Genomic DNA, 24,159 nt, shown 5'->3' with positions numbered 1-24,159 from the left:
GAGGACAGGGAAGACACAGGGCCAGTAGCCACTGCGGGGCCACTCAGTGCCCCGGCCAGGTCGCACCCTGCATGCACGGGGCTGAGACCCCATGGAGGTTCCTTGTTGTGCTGCTGCCACCACCACTGCCTGCAAAAAGTCAGGACCCACAAAAAAAACACACACAACTCCCTCCCCTTTCTTTCTATTGTCTGTTTTCTCCCCTGCCCAGAGCTGTCCCAAACAGCCTCTTTCCCTGCACAACATCAAGCACATGCTTAAAAGTGAAATTTGGTGGACTGAAAGCAGTACTACTATCTGTTGTGCTCGTGTTTTCCAAATGGCCAGTGGCAGCACTGCTGTGGCTAGGGATCAGGCAGCAGGGCTGCTCCAGCAGGAGCATGACACCGGGGCGTGAGCAGCAATGGGGGCACGGGCGGGTGCTGGCACCTGCAGGTGGACACGGGAGGACCCCGCGCCTGCACCAAGCAGCACAGGGGAATTAATGGTGCCAGCGACGGTCCTCGGTGGCATCACCCCGACTTGCAGATGTGCAAAAACGTGGGTGAACTGCCTGGTCCCCACCACGAGGTGATGCTGCAGAAAAGCCACGATGGGGTGGTGAGAAACACCAACAAATTGAATATTTGTGATGATTCCCTGTTGTCTCAGCGAAAGGGCTGCCTAACAAAATCCCTATGCACACAACCATGGCCATGGCCAACAAGCAGACAGTGTCCGACACTGCTGGCAGCATCTTTGTCCCTTTATCCTAACTCTGAGGCTAGGCTTGGTCCAACGCAGTGCCAGGAGAAGCATGGAAACGAGGAGAAAAGCATAATTTGACAGCTTGTCATCAATTTCAAAATTTCAAACCAAAAAGAAGTTCTTCTCGTTTGGAATAAAAGCAAACATGCCTGGGATTTCCAGAAAGTGCAAAGGGACGAGCGCAGCTTTGGGGGAAGTCGCTGCCTCGCAGCAGGATGGAGCTGTTCACCCTTGCTTTGAGCTCCCATTTGACATTTCACATTTTTAAAAACAGCATGGAAATTAAAAGAAAAAAAAAAAGAAAAAAAGCCATTTGGTGAAAAAAAAAGAAAAAAAAGCAGCTTCTTTGCATTAAAATGAGCTGTTTGCATTTGGTTTCCCTGCATGAAGAGCTGATGTGCTTGCACGAAGCTTTGTTGCCCGGAGGCTGCGTTTTCCATGCATGGTTTTCTACGGACCAGTGCCTCCCGACCCTGCTCCTTGCTAAACGCCTGTAACCCGCAGATGCAGGAGCAAGAGAGGGAAGGGAGGCAGAAGGGTGAGCACGCCTGGGTGAACACCTGAGGCCACGGTGGCGTCTATGGGCTCAGCCTCATGCAAGCCGAAAACAGCCTCCGCTGGTGTTGAGCAGCCGGGGCGCGGGCGCAGCAGCTTACACTGGGCGAGCAGCGAGCTGTGGCGTGGCAGGGCCCGGGGGGGTCTCCGCGGAGCCGCCGGCAGTGAAGAGGAGGATGCCCGTGAGGACAGCGAGGAAGGCAAGGGGCTGTATGTCCGGCTTCCGTTGAACATGTCTCTACAAACTAAAATGGATAACATGGAACTGAGGAGCATCGATGCAATGGCTGCAAACTTCCATACCTTCATCTTAGAGCAAGTCAGAACATTGAAACTCTGCAAAACAGGCAAAACAAATATCCTTATTATACGGCCTTCGCCCGTGGCCCCTTCTCTCACCCCCCAGCCCCGTGTCTCCAGCCCATCCCCTCCACCCCCAAGACTGGTCCAGCTTTGTGGTGGGGAAACTGAGGCACAGAGATGTGCTGCAGCCCCAGGCTGTGCTGTGCAGGGAAAAGGCAAAGGTGGCTCTTGGCTGGTGCGTCCCAGTTGGTGACAGCAGGGACAAGGAGATGTCCTCGTCCCATGCATCCCTTACAGCAGGCAGCCTCATCAGATGCATTTAAGCCTCCTTTCTGGTGGCTGGATCTCCATGTCGCGCTGGGGCCGATACCCCAACGGGGTGGCTGTGAGTAAAGGACGGACAAAGCCATGTCCCACCCCCGCTCCATCGTCCTCACCCCGCACTGAGCCCCGCTACAGCCTGCTCTGCCCCCGCCAGCCACCGGCTCACCCAGAGCCGAGACCCCACTGGGGTTCAGGGTTACGCTGCCTGACCTCTGCACAAATCCCTGCCCTGCCAGTGGACCAACACGGCTGCCCCCGCTCTGTCAAAACTAGCGAAAAATCACAAAAACCTCAAGAACAGCCCTGGTGCATCCCGGCATCCAGCAACGCAGTGGGCAGGAGCAGCACCAGCACGCAGGGACCACAGGCGGGCCAAAATTCGGGGCTGCAGCGCGGGAGACAAACCTTGCAGGCGGCTGGGACGAGGCGGCAGATGCCCTTACCTGACACCGCTGGATTTTGTCCATCCAAAGCAGGTTGGACGTGGTAGGATTTGAGAGGCGCCAGCGCAACCCTGCTGGGCCCTGGGAGGTCGGGTCCGAATGCCTGCTGGCGAGCTGTCAGCCATTAAATCCCCATCAATGCCAGCCGTCGGAAAGCGGCACTGACTCGCAGTTGCCTCCCACCCCCTTTTTCTCATTTCAGCTCCTCGCAAACTCCAAACATTTCTCCTTTTTAAATAAATTTTCCACAGGGGGGAGGGGATGGGAGGGGGAAGAAGAGAAGGGGAAAAAAAACCCCACTGCCCAGTTTAGCAATATTTGCCAAATAGAATTTACTGGGGGAAAATGTTTATTTTAAAATGGAATTTGACAGATTCACTTTTACCATTATTGTGGAAAACAACGAGAATGCTGTCCCATTGCCAGCAACACTTTATTTTACAGGATGCAGATAATTACATGTTAACTAATAGTAATTACATGCCCTGTAGGTTACAAGATAATTGTATAACCCAGCCAGAGTCTAAATATTTTCAACTGGGCTATAAACAATGCCAAGATAGAAAAAGAATAGTTTAGCCATATAAGGAGGTAAGAGCATGAAATCCTGCCGTGGTACCAGGAGGCAGTGCTGGCTGAGACACCGAGCCGATAAGCACCCGCTGCAAAACTCGTGCCGTGGCTGCACGAGTCGGGGCAAGTGCTCGCAGCTGGCTCATGGGGTGGGCACACACAGGGTGGACGGTGCTGGCCCAAGAGCCCCAGCAAAGCTGCCACAGGGAGGATGATTGTGGCCATTGGGTGTTTGCCCCACCATTAATCACAATGATTAAGTGCCTTCAAGTTGAGATTTCGCCTGTGAGTCAAGAGCTCAAGCAACTGGCAGGAGTGGGGAACAGGCACCAAAAACACTCACGGGTGTCAAATAGATCCCAGCGAGGCATCAGGACATGGCTGCTAAAGCACGCAGGGCTGAGAAAATTGCAGTTCACTCTCAGACAGCATGCAAAGTGAAGGGGAATAAAAGCCTTAGGAAGAAACAGCTGCCTCAAGGGAAACATGCAGCGGCAGCTCTGGATGCGGGGAAGGGACATGGCTCGTGGTGCCACTCCGACAGCGGTAGTACAGGGTCCGAGCCAGGCAGGAGAGGCTGTGGGCAGGGGCAGAGGCAGGGGCAGGGGCAGCACCACATGGCCAGTCAGCTGCAGGGAAGGGCCTCTGGGTCATTTTGAGACCATAACATTTTAGCAGGGCAGTTTCAGCCTTGCCGCACATCCCATAAAACAGCCTCCTATTTCGGCAGCCAGAAATTGTGTCCCCCACCCGCTTGCTGGTGACCTTTCAAAAGACCAGAACCCTGGCTCCAGTGTGCAAAACAATAATAATATATATATATATATTCCAGTCTTTGCCTTCAGTTTCTCTTGCTCTAAAAAGCCACAGCCTACATGTGGCAACCCATGGGGAAAGCTGAAATTCGAGGGGGAGAAAAGGAAAAGCGCACACACGCATCGCAGCCCATGACTCACCCAGGCTGAAGCTTGAACTGCGCCCTCCTGTCTTTTTGGTTTCCACCTATTCTAAACCCAGTCCCAGCAACAATAAATAATTGTGAGGGCTCAGGGCTTCTGACACGAAGCTGTGACTGGACAGCCCCACACCAACAGGCACCGGCCCGCAGCTGCTTCCACGGGTGGCACTGCTCTGCTGGGCCCTGCTCAGACATCAGGGAAAGCCCACCAGGCACAGCCCCTTCCCTGTCCCCTTCCCCATCCCCATAGCCTTCTCCCTTTTCTTCCCTCCTGCAGAAGAAGTTGGGGCACCCCAAGGACTGGATCTGCTGGGATGAGCTTTTGTGGTGCCCAAAGTTTGGTCCCACTGGCACAGCCAGCAAGGAAACATCAGGGTCTTCCCAGCCCAGACCTTGCGGTCCCAGCAGGGCCTCGCTGCTGCTGCTGCTCCAGTCTTTTTGCCATTTCTCTGCAATGCAAAGGCGCAGGCACTGCCTAGCATCACCAGACCCAGGCCGACATGCTCCGCAGGGCAGGGTGACTGTCACAAGTCCCCAGGGCCAGGCTCTGCCACACGCCGCGCCCCAGACATACAGAACCGCCACTGGGCTCCATGCTTGCAGCTTGTCCCACTGGCTCAAAGCCATTTTGTAGAAATGAGGGTGTGGGGCTAGGACGGCTCAGGGACACAGCCTTAGCAGAGAGTGCCCGGTGCTCGTGCAGCTGCACCAAATGCCCTCCTGTCCCCAGGCAAACCGAGCATGCCCCAGGCACCCCGCTCCACTCTTGCTGCAGCTCTCTGGGATCCAAACCCCATCAGGCAGCAATGGTTTCACGGGCTGTTGCCACCGCAGGCTGTTCCTGTGCGTTTACATCAGCCCTGCCATACGGCCATGCTGCAGCAATGCGTGGGGACCCATGCCCTTGGCTTGCTGCAAAGAGGTTTTGGGGCTGAGTCCTGGCAGGGTTTGGGCACTCGCAGCTACGTTACAGCCCCATTATGCTCCTGGGCTTGATGAAAGGCCAAAGGCCTTTTCTCTCCCATTTTCTGGAGAACAGCCCAAAAGTGCCGTATTCTCCTGCATCCTCCTGATAATCCATCAATTTGACCGTACAAATCCAGCCACGCTGTGCCTGCTGCCAAGCAGGAAACTCAATCCTGAAGGAGAAAACCCTTCCATCAGCCCCACTTTGCAGGAGCCAAGCACCAAAACCAAGCCCATGCTCCATCAGCCTCCTCCACAGATGCTCCACAGGTGGAAGAGATGAGGATCCATGTCCTGACAAACTGGAAATTTCACAAAAAACAACAGACAGCAGCACGGCCAAGGCTCATCACTTGCCGAGACTGGAGAGAAGCAGATGATGATCTTGGCTCCCCTCTGCTGCGGCCGAGCCATGGGGCAAGCTCTCTGCACCTCTGCCTTGCTCCTAGCAGGTCTTCCAATTTCCACCCGAAGGAGCAAGTCCACCCCTCAGCCCTACAGACCCCTCTGCAGTGCTTCATTGCCCCCACTGCTCAGTAAAACACAGGATCAGCAGAGCCTGATTTCCAGTCAGAGTTTTCTTCACTCCAGCTTCCAAGCACTGGAGTTTCTGCTGCCTTTCCCTGAGAAACGGGAAAGCAGCGTTCCTGTTCCACAGACAGCACAGAACCCAAACGTATTTTGGGCTGCTTGGGCTTTGCCTGCTTCTCATGCTCTCAGGTTTTCTCAGAGCTCTTGCTTTCCTAACCACATCCAGTTTTCAAGCAGACACTCACAATGTGCTTCAGGTGTCTGCCAGCTCCTCAAATCCTCAGCTCCCAATGGTGCAAGGTGAGGGGCAGAAGCCAGGGTTCATTCTTTTACCCTAAATCCTACTTCCTGGGCGGAGGGAGGGGGAAGAGGAGATGTGCAAACTTTCGGTTCTTGGGCTTCAAAGCCCAGAAGCCAGAGCATCCAAAAGACATTATATTGTAAGTATGTCATAAATTTTCAGTCGATTCATGCTTCTGGGCATTGATTCATTATTTTCAAGCGCTCAGACTCGGCCACGCCATGAGAATGGATGAGACCATAGAGTGGCCGAGGTTTTTGGCAAATGAAACACTTGGAAAGATCAAGGCCTTGACGGGACATCAGAGAGAGTTTCCACCTGCCACACTGTTTATTTTAGTGCCTTACATGGGAGCCAAGCTGCTTTGAAATCCTCGCTCCTCATGACTCACTCTGCAGGAATTAAACAATTTCCATCCCGACTCCATGCTGCAGCAGAGCAGCTCCGGGGCTGCGGTGCTTGCGGATCCTCCAGCCCTGGGTTCCCAGCATGGCCCCACACCAAGGACGGCACTGGAGAAGCCTCTAGAGTGAGCAGCTCCCAGAGGCCAAAATGCTGATGTTGGGGATGGGGACACCATGGTGTCCAGACAGACTTTTCCCCAAATGTTTGCCAAGTTCCTGACCTGCTCTTTGGAAATACAGCCCCCAAATGGCATCGGTGCATCTGAAAGCAGCAGGGTGCATGCTGTACTGAGAAAGGCTGCAGCGAGACCGCCAATGTTGCAGGGTCAGAACAGCCCCAACATGGCAAAACTGGTGGAAAAATGGGGAGCATCAAAAGGAAAAATGCCAAGCCCTGATCTGAGCTTAACTGTTGAATTTTCCTGCTCTTTTGACAGTAATCGTAGGCAATAAGGAGAGGAAGACAGAAGATATTCCCATCTCCAGCTCTGTTCCAAGGGTTGCTCTGGGGACACAGGATGAGCGCCACCGTCCCCATGCTGGTGACCCCTCACAGAGAGCAGCCAGGGACACGGGGCACCCTACAAGAACCACACGCGGATTTCATGCACCCAGGCGGGGTGAGGGCTCTGGGGCTGCTCAGCACTTCAAAGGCAAAAATCAGCGGTGCTCAGGGAGAGTCTCCAACCACACAGCGGCCGCCGGTCTCCAGCCGCTCACTCCCTCCCCAGCTCTCCCCACAGGCTCTAACTAAAACCAGAGCCCACGTTCCACATGGTTCTGCTTTTGCCTAAGTGAAAACCGGCCTGGCACGAGGAGCTCCAGAGCTCTCCCTGCAGCCCCACTTTCCCTCCTTCACCTCCCAAAGGGCTGACCGCAGGGAAGCCAGCCCTTGTCCCCTTGCTGCTCTGGGCGCCCGCAGAAGCCCTGCCCTGCCGCAGCCTCCGCAGAAGCCACAGGGGCTAGGAGGAGGCCAGGAGGGGCCAGGCACTGCTGGCGGTGCAGAGGCCAGCAGCCAAGCATGCAAAGCCGCAGCAAGCTGCGTTGCTCCCACACTGACATGACATCTACATTCAGCCTGAATCAGGACAGGATCGGTTTACGTCCCTTTAAACAGATGGCAAAAAAAAAAAAATTTAAAATCCCCAAACCAAACGAAACAAAACAAACCCCACAAAGCCACCATGGTTAAAATTAAAGTAATAAAAGGCCTTGCCAAGCCCGTGTGATGCAGCCGAGGGCAGAGGGATGGAGCAGCAGCATCCACACTGCGCACCAAGCCACTGCAGTGGAGAGATGCCAAGGCTTGACTGTGGGTGTGGGGTCTCAGAGCAAGCAGCCAGGCTGGGGCGCAGCTTCCCGGCCCCACTGAGCTGACCCCAGGTTGCTGCCACCAGACTGAGCGGCCACGCTCTTGTCCCCTCCATACTGCCACTGCTTCCCTCGCTTCGGACTTCAGGGAGCGAAAGCAGCTTAAAGGCAGCCACCTTGCTGCCACCTCCCCACCCAGGGTGCCATGTCACCCAGCCATGGAGCTGGCAGCCACAGGACATCCCATGGCCCCACCACAGCCCTATTCTCTTGGCACCAGCCCAGGAGCCTGCGGCACCGATGGGGACGGAGCAAACCTCAGCTGCCCTCATCCCCACCACCTGGCAATGTCCCTGCCGATGTCCCCATCGCTTAGCACCTCTGCCAAGGGGGTGACTCCTTTAAAGCCTTTTATAACCTTTATAAGCTGAGTCAGTCAGTTCCAAGCAGCAGCAGAAGCTGCCCTTTGTGATAAGAGATGGGTAATTAGAGATAAAATTACAGGAAAATGCTTCCTGATTATATCGCTCAGCGTCAGCCAGAGCAGGGAGCATGGCTTGTGACAACGTGAAATCGCTCCTCTGGCAGGGAGCAAGGTGGGAATAAACAGAGACTGCAAAGCAAAATGCTGAGACAACAAACAAACAAAATCAACAACAACACAGAAATGACTGCTTGCTAGTGGGCAGAGAAAATAAAAAATATGGTGTGAAATCCTTCCTGTTAATCTCAGGAGAATTCTCCCCAGAATCTTTCCCTGCAGCAAACCCAGGACGGTTCCTGTAGCCCTGCAGGAAATCAGTGATAACTCGAGCCAAAAAAACACCAGCAAGAGTGCACAGGCACCCATGGGTGCTGGCAAACAGCGCTGCCACAAGCCCGGCCTGAGCACCCACCACAGCCTCCTGCACTGCCCAGCAGAACTTCTGCAGCCCCAAATGTCCCACTCCTGCCAAAACCTGATCCAAATGACAGGTTTTTTTGGAGTGACAAGCCACCCTCTGACACTAAATAACCATGTGATGCCAGAAAGGGGTGGTTTTTTGAAGGAAACTAATTACTGTGGCTTGTTTGAACAATCCCAGTGCCTCAGGAAATAGGGTTAAAAGCTTAAGTTTTGGCAGAGGGACTGAGCCCGGGTCCCAGATGTGCTCTCCTCTGGGCCAGTTTCGACACTGCTGGTATCTACACACTGCCATGACGCCTGGCCCCAGACAGGGCAGAGCCTCCTCCTGCCCCAGCCTGGGGAAGCTACAGTGGGACCAGGCGGGCACAGCAGCACAGGGGCAGTGGGATGCCAGGGGAACATCACCTATGGCCACTCTTGTCTTCTCCACTTGGCAGAGTTTTCCTTCTTTGTAGCCCCAGCCAGCGTCATGGCACATGGCGGGTGGCCTTGCTGCACCATGCCTCAGTTTCCCCACTGCAAAAATGCCCTTGGAGCATGACGGCCCTTGAGGGACACCATGTATTAGTTCCCACCACCTTGACGAACAGGGTGGCGAAAGCAAGACTGCAGGCACTCGTGATGCCACTTCAAGCCTGGCACTGGGGAATCCCTCCGTCTCCGCTGCCCTTTTCCTGATATCTGTTGTTTCTGCACAGAAGGATCAGGCTTGTCAAGGTGCCCACCAGGGATTACAATGCTTTGCTGAGGGCAGGGAGACCCAATAGAGGTTTGTAAATCCAATTTGCACTACACCCTTCCAGTGGGTTTTGGACGGTGCATAGCCTAATATCACATTAGCATTTACTGTCCGACTCCAGCAGCAGCTGCCGACATATTGAAGCACTTAGCGCTGCTCCAGAGCTAACAAATGAGGAATTCCTCCCGAGACGGCAACAGCGGCACGCTGGGAACGGAAATTTCGGCAACCCCAAAAGGTTGGTTTGGAGGAGGTTCAAAGCTGGGAGATGCTGGGATGAAGAGGGCTGCAGACGACAGGAGCAGGGTAAATAGCAGTGGGGCTGCGCGGCGCAGCACGTCACGGCCGCCTGGACCTTTGCATGCTCAGACGCCGATGCGGCCGCACCACACCACGACAGTGCTGCCTGCAGCAGTCAGCCGCATCCCCACGACCTGCCTGACGTCCTCCTGGTCCAGGGCTTCCCGCGTGGGCTAGGAGGAGCCACGCAGACTCCAGAAGCGCAGCACTTCACTCTCTAAGCCCTGCCACCAAGCCCCAGAGGTCCCAGGATGGTGACACTCCGGTCTGTCCTGCCTGGCTGTGTCTCCTGCTGCTCGGGATCAGTACCAGCAGAGGCAGGAGCATGGCCTGAGCAGGACAAGGAGGGCAATGGCCATCAGTCCTTCCCCAACAGCTTGTCCCCCCCCCCCTCGGCCTCCCACCTGCCTTGCATTGCCAAGCACAACCCCAATTTCCCTGGCTGTGGTCCATGCCAACCTCCAGACCCCCCTCACCTTCCCCGTACCTATCTGTGGCCTGGGCAGCCCTGCTCCAGCCCTCACCGTGCGGGACGTTGCAAAGGGGAAGATGTTGCGGCAGGGCTGCCGGCACTGCCCGTGGCAATAGGAAATTAAAGAAAGCGCTGCTGGAAGATAACGGCATGGCGGTTGGAGGAAGAGCCCCAGCAGGAAGAGGGATTGCTGCACATCTCCTTTGTGCTGCCTGTGGGAGCGGAGCTGGCAGGCACGGCCAAGCCGCCAGCCCCGTGGACAAGATCATCCGTCCCTGATCCGTTCCTGGAGAAGGGTGGGAGCCAGACCCCATCCCCTGCGAGCCCCAGGCTGGGGAGCTCGCACCCCGAGCAATGCTCTTCCAGGGGCATGGCACTGCCAGCATCCCATGGGGTCCTGGCCGCCACTGCCCCATAACGCTGGCTCCTTGCTCAGCAGGCTCATGCCACCCAGATCCTGACTGGCTCCTTGCAGCCCCCCAGGCTGCCTCCCCAGATGTGGGTGGGCACTGAACAGGAGCATCATCCCCTGCTGGGGCTTGGGACCGTGGCACTTGCATCCAGTGTGGCTCAGCAGAGCTGGCAGCAGACTCTTGCCTCCTCCAGCCACGTGCAGCGGCTCCGCCGCTGGCACTGTCCCTCCCAGATGGCTCTGTGGAGCTGCTAAGCCTCAAAAATGCACTCTTAATAAGCCAGCACCACTTAACGAAGACAGCAGCTGCCCTATTAAATCGGAAGTGAGCCTTTCCTCAGGGACAGGGGCTGGTGGCCCTGGGCGGGACAGAGTGCCTGATCAGGGGACTAAGGGTGCTGCGGTTTGTCTCCGTGGCACCAGCATTGGCTCCCTGCCTTGCATGGGGGGATGCCATTTGCCTCTTTGTTCACCCTGGAGAGGGCAGCAGAGAGGGAAAGCCCCAGGGAAACACGAAATGTCCCCATGGTGCCTTGCTGGGAGCATCCCCTGGCTGCTCCTCACAATGCTGCCACCACTCGGGGACCATGGTGCCACTGGGATGGGGTGGTGGGGATGTGGGGGCTCAGACAGATGCTCCTGCTGGGGCCAGGAGGGCTGAAGGGCAGGACTGGGGCTCTGCCCCACCCAGTGGTGCCAGGAACAGCGCAGCCACTCGACCATCACCCACCTTCACCAAGTCCAACAGCCCGGGTGCTTTATAGGGGAGGTTCAGGGAGCAACAACCGCTGGCAATAAATACACCACGTGCTCCCCGCCAGCCCCGTCTGGCCACAGCCAACAACAACATCATTAAAAGCAAAGAAGCCACCAAAAGCCATGCAGAAGCTGTTGCCTGGTCACTGATTTGAGCACTCGGTGCTTTTGCAGGCAGCTCTGCTGCTGTGAGCAAGCCCCAGAGATGGGCAGGAGTGGCTCTTGGCCCCAGGACACAACCAACGTGCGTTTACTGGTGCCCAAACAGAACCGCCAGGGCCTGGAGTGAGCAGGGGTGCTGGGCTGTCAGCCCTCCCCAGCCCTGGAAGCTCTGGGGCTGGCTGCTTGCTCAGCCCATCCCCAAAATCCCATGGACTGTTTGCTTGCTTTAAATAGGCTTTGAGAATTGGCTTTGCTCAGTTCCTTCCGGGACACATTTTCTTCCTTGAGAAGGACATGGGATGGGCTTGCAGACCTCCTCAGCCCTCCAACGCTGCCTGAAAACCCCACTAAGGTGAACTCAAGGGCTCTCTGGAGCCCGGAGCCCTGTTATGGCAAACTCCACTTGTGGGCAATGTCCTTGCTCAGCACCAGGCATCTCCCAGGAGAGCTCACGGTCGCAATCCGAGCCCTGTGCAGCCAGGTCCTGGTGCCACAAAGAGCTGCTGAAACAGAGCGAAACGCAGCTGCTGCCCTAGGCTGCTGCTGCTGCGCCGGGGCTGTGCCAGGATACGGCCCCTGGCAGCACTGCGTCCCCAGTGAGGCCAGGCAGGGCTGCGCTGCCACCTCCCCGCAGCCTGGTGCCTGCACACTCGGCCTGGATAACGTTCAAAGGAAACCTATTCTGCTGGAAAAATGTGGTTCCATCCAAATCAAAACGTTTCACAAAAACCAGCAGTGATGTGACTGACATTTCTTATTAGGGGACGGACATGCTGGCAACGTGGCCTTTGAACAGCTGCAGAAGGAAATGCTTTTTGTCATCATTTGAGAACAACGCGGTGGCAAATGATTGTTTCAATTTAGCTCTTTGGATGCTAAGTTACAAAGTGAGCCCGTTTCGGGTTTCGTGACAAAGAAGCAAGGGGAGTGAAACTGCTTGTGGCATTTCCCTTCCCCGGGCAGTGGTGGAGGGGCTGGCTCGTTCCCCGTGCTGGGGATGCTCCTTCCTACAAGAGCGTCCCGGCACAACCAGCAGGAGCAAGTTTGGGTTTTCTCTTCCCCTCCTCCAGGCTCAGTGGGAAAAGACCATTCCAAACTGGCCAGATCACAGAAAAAGCTGAGGTGGGGGGGATTCCTCCGGTCTGACCAGCGAACAGTGGGGCTGGAGTAGACCCCTCACCCAGACCCCGGGCCTGCATCGCTGCAGCAACTTTTGGGGGTGCTGAGAGACCCCAGGCATGGCTGGGGGATTGGGGGTGGGGGGTGCGGGGAGAGATCCTTGCCACCAGCCCAAGCAAGCTGGGCCCTGAGAGCTGCCAGAGCAGGACCATGTGCTGCTGCCCCTGTTGGGCTTTGCAAAGGGTCGGTTCCTGCCAGCAGGACTGTGCACATGTGCTTTAGCTTAGACCAGCAATGAAAATGCCTGCGGCACCAGGGGAAAAAACACAGTGGTAAAACACACCAGTCCTGAGCTGCCCGACTGCACCTCCCGCAACGGGCACTGCGTGCCTGGCCCGTCCTCCCCCCTCCCGGCATCTCCCGCTCAGTCGAGATTTGGCCCCACTGGGTACCACAGGCTGCTCTGGAGGGGGAGGCTGGCATCACCAGGCAGCTGCCAGGTCTTCGTGACCCCAAACCCACCCCTGCATGGGCACGTCACAGGATGGGGACCTTCTGGATAGGAAGCTGCCTGCCCCATGTGCTTAATGCCACCATGCCAGGCATGTGCATGGCATGTGGCACTGGGGACAGCCAAGGTGATGCCTACTCTGGCCACACTACCGGATGGGCTTCACTTCAGGCTACACACAAGCCACATTGGCCTCAGAAAGCGGATATTGCAAATCTTAGATCCTCCCTCGCAGCCTCCCCAGGGCTGGAAGTCAACCTTAAAAGCACACTCCGGAGAACTGAGCCTGACAGAGCTGTAGCAGCACAGCACAGCCCTGGGAGTGGGGTTTTACCAGGCAAGCAGGGAGAGCACTGAGCTGTGATTCACGTCTGCACCGTGGGAGGGCACTCAGTGCAGCTGCTGCCAGCCCAGCTCCGCGCCCAGCACCGCTGAGCACCCAGGGGTGCCCACATCCCAGGCACCGCAGCCAGGATGCTGGAACAGCGCCAGCCTGCCTGTCCCCGGCTGTGTCACAGCAAAGCTGGGCCAGGTCCTCTGGCTTACGGCTCAGGGGCTGGATGCCACAAGGGTGCTGGGTTCTATCCTCACCCTACCAAATTCTGCAGCCCCGCAGCCCAAGAGGAGCCCGGCCCCAGCACAGCGAGTGCCTCCTCTGCATGACAAATCCTGCTCCGAGCGGCTGCAGCTGTGGCTCACTGCACAGCCAGGGGGATACGGCACAGTGTCCCCCAGGGGTGCACTGCACCTCCTTTGCTCCTCCCTGCAGGCAAGGCAAGAGCTGGACCAGGACTGAGCCAGCACTCCAAGATCCAGTGCTATTAAAAAAACATGAGATGTAGAAACAAAAAAAGTCTCTTTTCCCCACAGCCCAGCACTGGACCTGCTGGTGGAGGCATAGGATGGCCTGCAGCCCACCCCAGCTAGCAGGTAGGTGTCCGGTGATGCCCCCAAGGATGCTCGCACCAGGAACCGCCACATCCCAGAGCAAGGCTCCCGCACAGTATCGCCAGCTCTGCTTCACAACTGGGGACAGTGCTGTAGCAGGAGGCTCTGGGGCAGAACCTGAGGCCCAGTTACAAGCGGCAGCTTAAAAAAACAACAACAAAAAAAGGCAAGTGCTCAAGCCTCCTAAAATCTTGTGCAGACCCCCCCACCCACCCCCCCGGCTTCCCCACCTGGTTGCTCTGCTCTGCATCTTGCAGCATCTCAGCCACTCCTGCTCTTAAACCCGGGAGCACACACGAATGTGGGAGTCTGAATTTGGGATCCACAGGTGATCCTGGCTTCAGAACCAGGACTTCAGTGCGTGGCTGGGACCCACACGCCACTTTTGACAGCCATCAGCCATTCCTCCCACTGCAATAAAGCATGCCCTCGACCCAGCGCCAAATTGTGGATTGGCTCCCCAAGCAATGCTAGGATTTAAACCAGTGCTGGCTACAAGCTACCATATATGTGCAATAAAGACATCTGAGGTCTAGGTTGTTTTTTTAAAGCCTTCGTACAGACCACAGCAAGAGCGGGAAATTCCCTCCCTCGATGCCGGGGTGAAATTCGCCTCCCAGCCCCTGCTAAGCTCTGGATGCAGAAACCGCAGCTCAGAGGCAGCTGAACGCTGGCAGCTAGAGCTGGGAGAAGGTGACGGGGTTGCAGATGCAGGCAGACCGGCCGCAAAGCCTTCCGTTTCTTAAACTAATATTTAGACAGGACACATTTCTCCCCCCCCCACCCCACCCCCCCATGTGAACAAACTGCACCCTGAGCCGTCCTCGCCGTGTTTGCGTTTTTGCGCAGCGGGACAGTCTCCAAGTATGAAGCAAACTCCCTCAGCAGCCCCGAAGGCCGCCCCGGCACCAAGCGGGAGGTGGGTGGCTGGGGCCAGCCCCGTTTTTCGGGCTGCTCCCCCCCGGGGCGAGGGGCTGTGGCCCCCGGCCCGGTCCCACCGGGGTCCGGTGGGGGCTCCCGGGACCGGGGCTCAGCACCTCCGTGGCGCAGGGTCCTGGGGCTCGCCTGAGGTCCCCGGAGGAGCCCCTTCGGCCCTGGGCAGGATCCGTGCCAGGCTCGGAACAGGTGCTCTGTCCCCGCCGCGGGGCTTACCTGGACGCCGAGCCGGAGCGCAGCACTCAGCGGCGGCTCCGTGCCGGGACCGGGACACGCGTGGGACCGGGGGCCGCCATGAGAAGGCTCGGCACGGCACGGCACGGCACGCTTAGGTTCAGACCGGCACGGCTCACTCTGGCTCGGTTCAGCTCTGGCACGGCTCGGCTCTGGCACGGCACGGCTGGAGCACAGCACGGCTCGGCACGGCACGGCACGGGAGGAGGGGGGCCGACGGGGGGGGAACTCGGCCACCGCCTCCTCCCCGCGGCGGGGGGCGGGTTTGGAACGGGCCGGCTCCTGCGCCCCGCCCGGGCCCGCCTCCGCCCAGTCCCGGGCTGCGCTGCGGGGCCGGTCCCGGTGGCGGTGCCGCCCGCAGCCTCACGCCCCCCCCCCCCGCCACCTCCACCCCCCCGGGCAGGAGGCACCGGCTTCCCTTCCTCCCCCCCCGTTGCTCCCCCCGCATCCTCGGGGCCGCCCCGCACCGGGTGCCCGGACCGCGGGGCTCCGAGCATCCCCCCCGCCGGTACCCGCAGCCCCGGCATGGAGCAGTTCCCGATGAGACCCCCCCCCCGCAGCCCTCGGGACCCTTCACCTGCTGGAGGTGCTGGTGGAAGCTAACCGCCACCCCCCCCCCCGCCTTTGCACCGCTTTCCCCCCAAAATGTTTACTAAATTGCTGCGTGTGGGTCACAAACTAACGCCCTTCACGTGCAACGCGTTTGGTTTTCATGTTGCACCATTTTATCTAATCCCAAAGGTTCCTTTTCTTTTGCAGCTTTGCAGAAGAGAAAGAAAGAGTTCAGAGCAGCCTGGTGACAAGCCCCCCCCCTCAGCCTCTAACACACGCAGCATTCAGCCAGGCTTGGGGACAGTGAAGGAGCAGGGTGACAAATATCTAAGCTGCAAGCTCCTGGCCCCAGCTGTAGCGATGCTCTAATATGGCAATTTGGGGGAAGTTATTTCTAATAATAAATAAATCCAGGTCAGTAATACAAAGAGCAATGTCAAGGAATTTAAATCCTACAAGAAACAACTTTTAATTTAAGGCAAATCCAGGACTCCGGCTGCTTGATGTGCTGCAGTCCCTCAGCCTGGCCAAGACCAGAGGGGCTGCAGCTGTCCTATTGTAGCCCTATTTGGGGGGAACCGAGCCACTGGCAGCACCCACAGCTGAAGCCTGCATGCCTCAGGGTCAGGGTGGCCTTAGTGGGGATGTCTCAGAAGAGCCAGGGACACCCCATTCCCATCTCTGTCACTTTTCAGCTGTCTCCTACCGGGACATTCTCCTCAAGAAACTGGCTGCTCATGGCTTGGACTGGCGTACGCTTCGTTGGGTTAATAACTGGCTGGATGGCCGGGCCCAAAGAGTTGTGGTGAATGGAGTCAAATCCAGTTGGAGGCCGGTTACTAGTGGAGTCCCCCAGGGCTCAGTGCTGGGGCCGGTCCTCTTTGATATCTTTATCGATGACCTGGATGAGGGGATCGAGTGCACCCTCAGTGAGTTTGCAGATGACACTGAGTTAGGTGCATGTGTCAATCTGCTCATGGGTGGGAAGGCTCTGCAGGATAGGCTGGACCGATGGGCTGAGGCCAACTGTATGAAGTTCAACAAGGCCAAGTGCCGGGTCCTGCACCTGGGGCACAACAACCCCAAGCAGAGCTACAGGCTGGGAGATGAGTGGTTGGAAAGCTGCCTGGCCGAGAAGGACCTGGGAATACTGGTTGATAGGCAGCTGAATATGAGCCAGCAGTGTGCTCAGGTGGCCAAGAAGGCCAACAGCATCCTGGCTTGTATAAGAAGCAGTGTGGCCAGCAGGTCTAGGGAGGTGATTGTCCCCCTGTACTCGGCTCTGGTGAGGCCACACCTCAAGTACTGTGTTCAGTTTTGGGCCCCTCGCTACAAGAAGGACATGAAGGTGCTCGAGAGTCCAGAGAAGGGCAACGAAGCTGGTGAGGGGTCTGGAGAACAAGTCTTACGAGGAGCAGCTGAGGGAGCTGGGATTGTTCAGCCTGGAGAAGAGGAGGCTCAGGGGAGACCTCATCACTCTCTACAGGTACCTTAAAGGAGGCTGTAGAGAGGTAGGGGGTTGATCTATTCTCCCACGTGGCTGGTGGCAGGATGAGGGGGAATGGGCTAAAGTTGTGCCAGGGGAGGTTTAGGTTGGATATTAGGAAGAACTTCTTTACTGAAAGGGTTGTTAGGCATTGAAATGGGCTGCCCAGGGAAGTGGTTGAGTCACCATCCCTGGAGGTCTTTAAAAGACGTTTAGATGTAGTCCTTAGTGATATGGTTTAGTGGAGGTCTTGTTAGTGTTAGGACAGAGGTTGGACTAGATGATCTTGGAGGTCTCTTCCAACCTAGACGATTCTGTGATTCTGTGATTCTGTGACAAACACTTCCCCAGCTGCATTCATCCCCACATCCTCTCACCCCAGCTCCCGCAGGATTGGTTCAAGTATCCCTGTTCCTCCCCTGTCGCCACACAGGTAATGGCAGTCTCCTGTGTGATGACCCCACAAAGACAGTTTGGGTTAAAAAAAAAAAAGGCAGAAAGCACCATTGCTTCTCCTTCTCATGGGCTCGCTTAGAAAAAGAGAGTGCTTGCTGCTGTTTGCCCTGACACCATTACTCTCCAGAGTTAACAGCCAGTTGGTGGGTACCAGCAGACCCCACCTCTCTGTGCTTTTGCTGGAGCCTCTCTGCAAAATCCAGTGCACGCCACAGCACCGGATTTAGAGCCAGGCAAAGCTTTCCGATGTGGGAAACCAGCAGTGTGTACAAATAGGCATTGCCACAAAGCCGCTCAGCTTAATGACTTTTTCCATCGTACAGAAATGCTTTGCTTACACGCTCCCTTCCTCCAGCCCCCCAAAAGTGTCTTTGTGTTTGTTTTCTGGCAGGTTTGGGAAGAAACGCGATCCGTGTTTTCCGTTGGCCGTTGTGCAACGTGGAGGGCGCAGGCTGGGGCAGGCCGTGAGTGCCGCGGGTGACGGGGGGGCAGGCACGTGTGCCCGTTCTCCCAGCTGGGGCACCCCTGGCACCTGGCTGCGGGCTGGGAGGGTTCCAGCTTTCCTGGAAACCATTGCATGTCTCACAGAACAAACAAACAAACAAGGATGCAGCACAGAACACTTCCATTTTCAAAAGTGAGAAAGAGAAATCCTGTTTATACAGATATTTGTGGAAAAGCACTGGGAAGAAAACAAAGAGCAAAGCTAATTAACTTGCGTGTGGGGTGGTAACTTGGCAGCCACAAGGCCAAGGGAGACCTGCTTGCTTTGCGGGACAGATTACAGCCAAGCTAAATGTCACCCTCTGCTCAGACACTCCCAGGTGTCCCTTCTGACTGTCGCCACCCTGCAATCCCCAAAATACTCACCCAGCCCAGCTGGAAACTCCAGCAGAGCATTACCATGGGCTTGGGATGAGGGATGACCGGCGTCTTGTGCTGCCCGGTACCACGAGTGCTCCCGGGGGCGGGCAGGGTGGGCGCAGGGTGCATGCATTGAGTCCTCTTCCCAGCAGGGAGGAACACCATGCCGACATGCGTCTTGTCTGCCTCGCCGGCACGCTCACCGAGGCTGACTGCTTCCAGCTGCCGGTTTAGTCTCATTTCACTTGTTGGGCTCAGGATCCACCTGAAATCAGTTGCTGGCCTTTGCTAGAATTAAACAAAAATTGGAAAAAAATAATAAAAAAATAAAAAATAAAGAGACATGTTGAGGAACAGCAAGGAGAATCCTTGAAAGCCCCCAGGAGGCATGTGTAGCTGGCTCCAGCAGCATCTCCCTTGGCCGTGGCTCCTCTCTGTGCTCTCCCATCCAAGCAGAGCTTTGCCCTGCTGGAAATCAGGATGTTACATTGTGATGTGCGTGCCAGAGATGCAGAAGAGATCAAAAAAAAAAAAAAAAAAGAGCCAAATCTGGCTTTGGGAGGGGCATATGTGCCCTTCAAAAGCAAACCATGCTGGGGCAGACCCGCCCAGGCACAGATGAAGATATTTGCCAGAACTGCTCTTGGCATGAGGTGCTCAGGGAGGAAATGTCCATAGGAAATGCAGGGATCGGAGGTCTAGAGGGGAGAAACTTAGCACTCCCCTAATGGCTGGCTCATTCCTTCTCCTGTCTTCCTCCTATTTGTTTTTGCAAGTATTAATACGCTGGGACTGTTTTCTTTAGTACACGCTGGGTCCGGAGGGTTTCACTGGGGGTCTGGGATCTGGGTGACCTCCCCAGAGTGGTCTGCGGAGCCTGGCCCATGGTCACCATGGGTCCCCAGGGCCCTGGGATGAGTGGTGGTGATGGGTGCTGTGGGGCTGGTGATGCTGCCCAGCTGGCACCCCCAGCCCTGCCACCCTGGCCACGCTGTGCAGACCCCTGGGAGCCTTGCAGGTCTGGACATAAGTGTTCTTCTCTCCGAAATGAGGAGGCTCCACCTTGACACGGCCAGCTGCTCTGCAAGCAGCATCGCATGACACCCTCATGGTCTGCAACCAGCAGAAGGCAACAGCTGTCCTGCCAAAACCCCAGTAGCTGCTAAACAAACAACTTAATGCAAAACAGCCTCAATGGAGCAGGAGTAAACGTGCCCAAGAAAGCGTCGAAGACATTACAGAGCCACAGCAAAAGCACATGATGTTGCAAAGGCTTTGCTGAGTGATCAGGAAACACAGCCTGGGACAATTTGCATCTTTTATTTTAACTAAAATTTTCCTAATGACGTGTGTAGTATGTTTAGTGATACGTAGTTTCCATCTACCCTGGGGAGTTTGCAAAGAGCCCAAATGTCAGGCTGGTCAGTTCTGCAGCCAGCGAGTGCCCGTCCCCACACCTTGTCCTTTGCAGGCTGTGTCTGGCGGGGCTGGCACCAGCCCCTTCTATCTAAAGAGCCAGAAGTCCAGAGAGTAACCTAGTGGGCTCTGGCTTTAGGAGGAGGTTTGGGAGCTGCTGCTGTTTGGCTTGGCTGCCTCCTCTTGACCAGTCAAGCTATCCTTGATCCACTTGGGTTTAAACCGGCCCCAAGCTGATGCCTTGCAGGATAACAGCGATCTGGGAGCAGAGCCCAGAGAGTTCCCTCTGCTCCTCGAGTGCTTCCTGGTTGCCGTTTGCACAAGGAGCCTGGAAAGGCTGCATGGTGGAGCCCAACGGGCATGCTGGCCCCACAGAGATGCGGGGCTGGCAGGGAAAGCAGCCCATCTGCAGCCACCCAGGCAAATATGGGCAACCCAGTGCCCCAAGGGCTGCACCTGCCCCATGCTGTGCACCTTCCCTGCGCAGTCCTAGGATGCTCCTGGCAGCGTGACCCCATGTGGTTGCTCATGTCGGAGGTGGGGAGGCCAGAAGCAGTGCCCTGCCAAGGCTGGAGGCTTGTACGAGCTGCTGCCACTCCAGATATGAGCAACTGGGATGCGCCCTGGCCTCGTGCGGTCTCTGGGGAGGCACATCCAGGCTCCACTTGTGTGCTCACCTCCTCCGTGTGATGCTCCCCAGCCCAGGCAGACTGAGCCTGTCCAGCGCCAGGAGCTGGTGAGGAAACTGGGATGGCTCTGAGCAGCAGCATGCCGGGCTCTTGCTTCCTCCCTGCTCCACGTGACAGAGCCTGATGCACGCAGTGTGCAACCCAGCGGTGTCAGCTGCAGCCCTGGCCAGAGCCCTGGTGCCAGGCACCATGTGCAATGATGTCTCAGACATCTTTCCTGTGCAGACATCTCTGCAGAACCATGAGAATCTCTGTGTTCCCACCTCATGTTACTGTTCCCCTGGGCTCCCTCTCACAGCCTCACTTGCCCACCAGCCCTCCAGGAGATTACAAAGTTCAGGCTTGAGGGCTGGAGGGAGAGGAGATGCTGTGAACCACTGGAATGGAGTGAAAAATTGGGAACAGCCGGAAAGTACATGGTACATAATGTCACACTCAAAATCTACCATGAACAAGTGTCCGTAAACACTGAGGGGGAAAATCTAAGCAATTAAGTCATTTTCAATGTCAAATAGCTCATGGACCCCACATTTGGACATGACAGATGAACAAAAACATAGACATTAAAAATTCCTGAAAACTAACAAAGGAACAATGATTAATTTCTCTCTGTTCCAGGGCAATCACATTATATACACACAAAGGAGTCATAAAAATTCCTGGATGACGGAACAAAATCCTTACAGAGCTCCACAGATAAAATACAACCACACTGGAAGGAGCTGGAACGGTCCTCGGAGGGAGCGTGCCTTAGGCCGGCTGTTACGTATCGTGCTGGAGAAAACACCTTCCCTGGAGAACATGCCCGTGTCCCAGCTGCGGCGAGGGGACGAGGCCCCACGGTGGAGAGCCCCAGCAGCTGCCGGCATCGCTCCCTGGCTGCACGCAGCCTGGGGAAGGTTGAGCTGAGGATGTGGCCGTGGCAGCGCCAAGCATGTGCGGTGCAGGTGGAGGAGGGAGGGAAGCAGGTCCTGCAGCAGCAGGTGAGGAGGTCAGCATCCGGCCCTGCTGCCCACTGAAACCTCCTGGAGCCCTGGATCCTGGCACCGAGCACTGAGGGCTGCAAGAAAAATGAAGGGATAAAGGCAAATCACTTCAACCCAAGAGGGGGTTTCGTTCTTCAATTAAGAGGAAGATATTCCAAACCAAACCACAAAGAAAAATATCGTTAAGAGAGGCCACAGTTTTGCTCAGTGACTGTTCACAGGCTTTCTGTGGGATGTTTTTCATCAGAAATGGATGTTTAGTCTGCAAAATTACTTAAGGAGGGTGCTGAGCTGTGCCAGGGGCAGAAGGGAGTTTAGGGGCTGCCTCTGCACTCCATGGCAGCACAGGCACATACGAGGGGGACCGTCCCTCCAAGCACAGCAAACGTCCTCCCTTGGCAGCAGGCCCAGCATGGGGCCCCCCCTTGTCACCCCTTGCCTGCCCTCACCACCACGTCCCAAGTGACCCCAGCCTCACCAGAGGCTGCAACGCAGTTCTGTGCCCGCTCCTGGTTCACACCACGCTGCGAAGATGAGGACATCGCTCCCATGTCCTAATGGGCCCTGAAACTTTGGGATGCTCACGACACCCTCCGCTCCTGTCTGGGAAATGTAACAGAGGAAAAAAAAATAAAAAATAAAAAAGCAGGGGCTTGTGGCAAAATGTGGAACCGTTCCAGAAATGGCAAAATGCATTTCTGGAGCAAGAGAAGGATCAGGAAGGAGCCTGGGCATGGTCTCGCCCACAGTGCAGAGCCAGGGCAGCGGGGTTGCCTCCACCCCAGCAGGTCCCCGCAGCAGCCGCATCCCCACCCTGGCCATCGCTGGCAGCAGCGATGCCGGCGCCCTCCCTGGCCAGGAGAGGTGTGCCGGGCGAGAGCCATGGCAACTCTTACACAAAGTGTCAACAAAATCAGCAAAATAATGACTTTCTCAAGAAGACTCCGGGGAGGCAGGAAGGCCTCAGGCCAGACCTGCCTGCTATAAAACAGGCTTTAAAATTTTTCAACAGCAGCTGAAGCAGAGCTGAGACGAGGGCTTGCTCGGGCTCCCCCACCTCCCAGCCAGGCATGGGATAGGCCAGCTGGCAGGGAAGGAGGCAGTGCCAGTCCCTGCCCAGCCTGGGGATGGGAGAGAGACACCTCAGATTAATCCTGGCTTTCGTTTGGCACACATCTTGAAAAACAGTTTTCCTTTAAGCAAATCCAGTGGTGTCAAAAATAAATAAATAAATAAATAAAAATTAATGGAAAAATTCAGCTAGAAGACAGTTTTCTCAGATGCATGTGAAACGCTTCTCCTTCGCAGGCTGTCACGGACAGCTCTGCACCTTCTGCGTGAGCAAGGCAGCTCCTCCTGCTGTGCCACTCAGCAGGGACTCAATTACACATATGAAGCCGACCCGGCCAAAACGCAGCCCAGAAGGGTTTGACACAAAGTTGGGAACCTGCCAAGAAATTCCTAATTGAAAGTAGTTACCGAAATATCTATCAGTGGGGTCTCTGCCTGTGAACCCCTGTCTGTAACGGTGAATTATGAGCACGCTCTGGTTTGAAATGAGGCAGAGTAAAACTAATCATATTTTTATGAGCCCCTTTTCCTCCCGCACGGGCTGAGCTTTGAGCACATGCTGTGCAGCAGAAGAGCGGCTGTTTTGCCTTCTTCCTTATCCATCTCCTTCGTGGAGTGACAGGTCAGATTATTGCCAGATCAAGCTGCACGCTGCCGTAAATCGTGTCCCCGGAGCCCCTTGGGCAGGCAGGCAGCACCAGGCTGGCAGGAGTGCAGCCACAGCACAGGGCTTTCTCCCACATCCACCGCTTTCCTCCGGCCCCAGCCATCCCCAGGGGCTGGAGGTCTGTGGGGCTGTGCCCAGGGCTGTGCCGCCGCGCGGTAATGAGCCGCCGAGAAGGATCCTGCCTGCTGCGGCTATCTCTGAAGGGCTGTTTCACACCTCCTCATGCGCGAAGGTCACAGACCAGATGTTCTCTGTCAGCAGTCAGGTCCTAGTGCATTTTAAACTGGATTTAAGCCCTGCAGTCAAATCCACCTTCAGTTGCTCACAGGGAAGGGAAATTCATTCTTCGGGTGGCTGGGAACGCTCCCTTGCAGGGAAGGGGATGAATGCTGTTGCTGAAGGAGCGATGCTATGAGCAGTCTCTGGTCCCTGGAACACAGAGCAGTGCTCACCTTCCTGAGGTCTCTTCCAAAATCACAGAATCACAGAATCACAGAATCGAAGGGGTTGGAAGGGACCTCGAAAGATCATCAGGTCCAACCCCCCCTGCCAAAGCAGGCTTCTTAGAGCAGGCTGCCCAGGTAGGCATCCAGATGTGAAATAGCTGTGGGCAGCCAGAGGTGCCCAGCTCTGGATGAGCACAGGCAGCCTGGGCACCACAGCAACACACTTCATCTTCCACCGGGCAGAGCAAGAACGCTGGCAGCTCAGCTGCCAAACTGCTACACCCTGGGGAGCCCAATCCCCTGCAATGCTGCAAGAAATCCCCCGGGTACAGGTGGGCTCCCTGCACCCCTCAGGTCACCACGAAGCTCTGCATCCTGCAGGATGGCCCTTGGTGAGCTTCCAGAGCTGACCTCAGCCGCTTTGCAGCCACGGGCTTGGGGACTGCCAGTCGAAAACCACCAACCAGAATTGGCTCTGCAACAGGATCAGTGCCAGTGGTGGCAGGAGAAGAAGCCCTGCAGGGAATTTGGGGAGCTCAGGCTGATGCCTGCCTGCACAAAGAGGCCTAGCAGCTGCCTGCACACTCGCCGTGGGTCCTCAGGGCTCAATCCTG

The 24,159-nt window shown here is 56.4% G+C and overlaps 1 protein-coding gene across 3 annotated transcripts in view; it reads right to left on the bottom strand.

Annotated features, from left to right (window-relative positions):
• NRTN (neurturin) overlaps nucleotides 1–24,159 on the bottom strand; it is a 57,937-nt gene that overhangs the window by 4,994 nt on the left and 28,784 nt on the right. Inside the window, exons 1-2 of one of the 3 annotated variants that reach the window (XR_007709162.1) lie at nucleotides 14,895–15,104; nucleotides 1,404–1,638 (exon numbers count right to left, since the gene is read on the bottom strand). Coding sequence is in view for 2 of the 3 variants with exons in the window: in XM_050715707.1 (XP_050571664.1) it covers nucleotides 1,404–1,638; nucleotides 18,277–18,558 (517 nt within the window). In the remaining variant the exon portion in view is untranslated. Of the gene's footprint in view, nucleotides 1–1,403; nucleotides 1,639–14,894; nucleotides 15,105–18,276; nucleotides 18,559–24,159 lie in introns of those variants that run through there. The other 2 variants (XM_050715707.1, XM_035570886.2) reach the window with 2 other exon arrangements.

The sequence above is a fragment of the Cygnus atratus genome, chromosome 26 (assembly GCF_013377495.2).
Source record: "Cygnus atratus isolate AKBS03 ecotype Queensland, Australia chromosome 26, CAtr_DNAZoo_HiC_assembly, whole genome shotgun sequence".
NCBI classification, from domain to species: Eukaryota; Metazoa; Chordata; class Aves; order Anseriformes; family Anatidae; genus Cygnus; species Cygnus atratus.
This window is presented reverse-complemented; position numbering and strand designations above follow the sequence as displayed.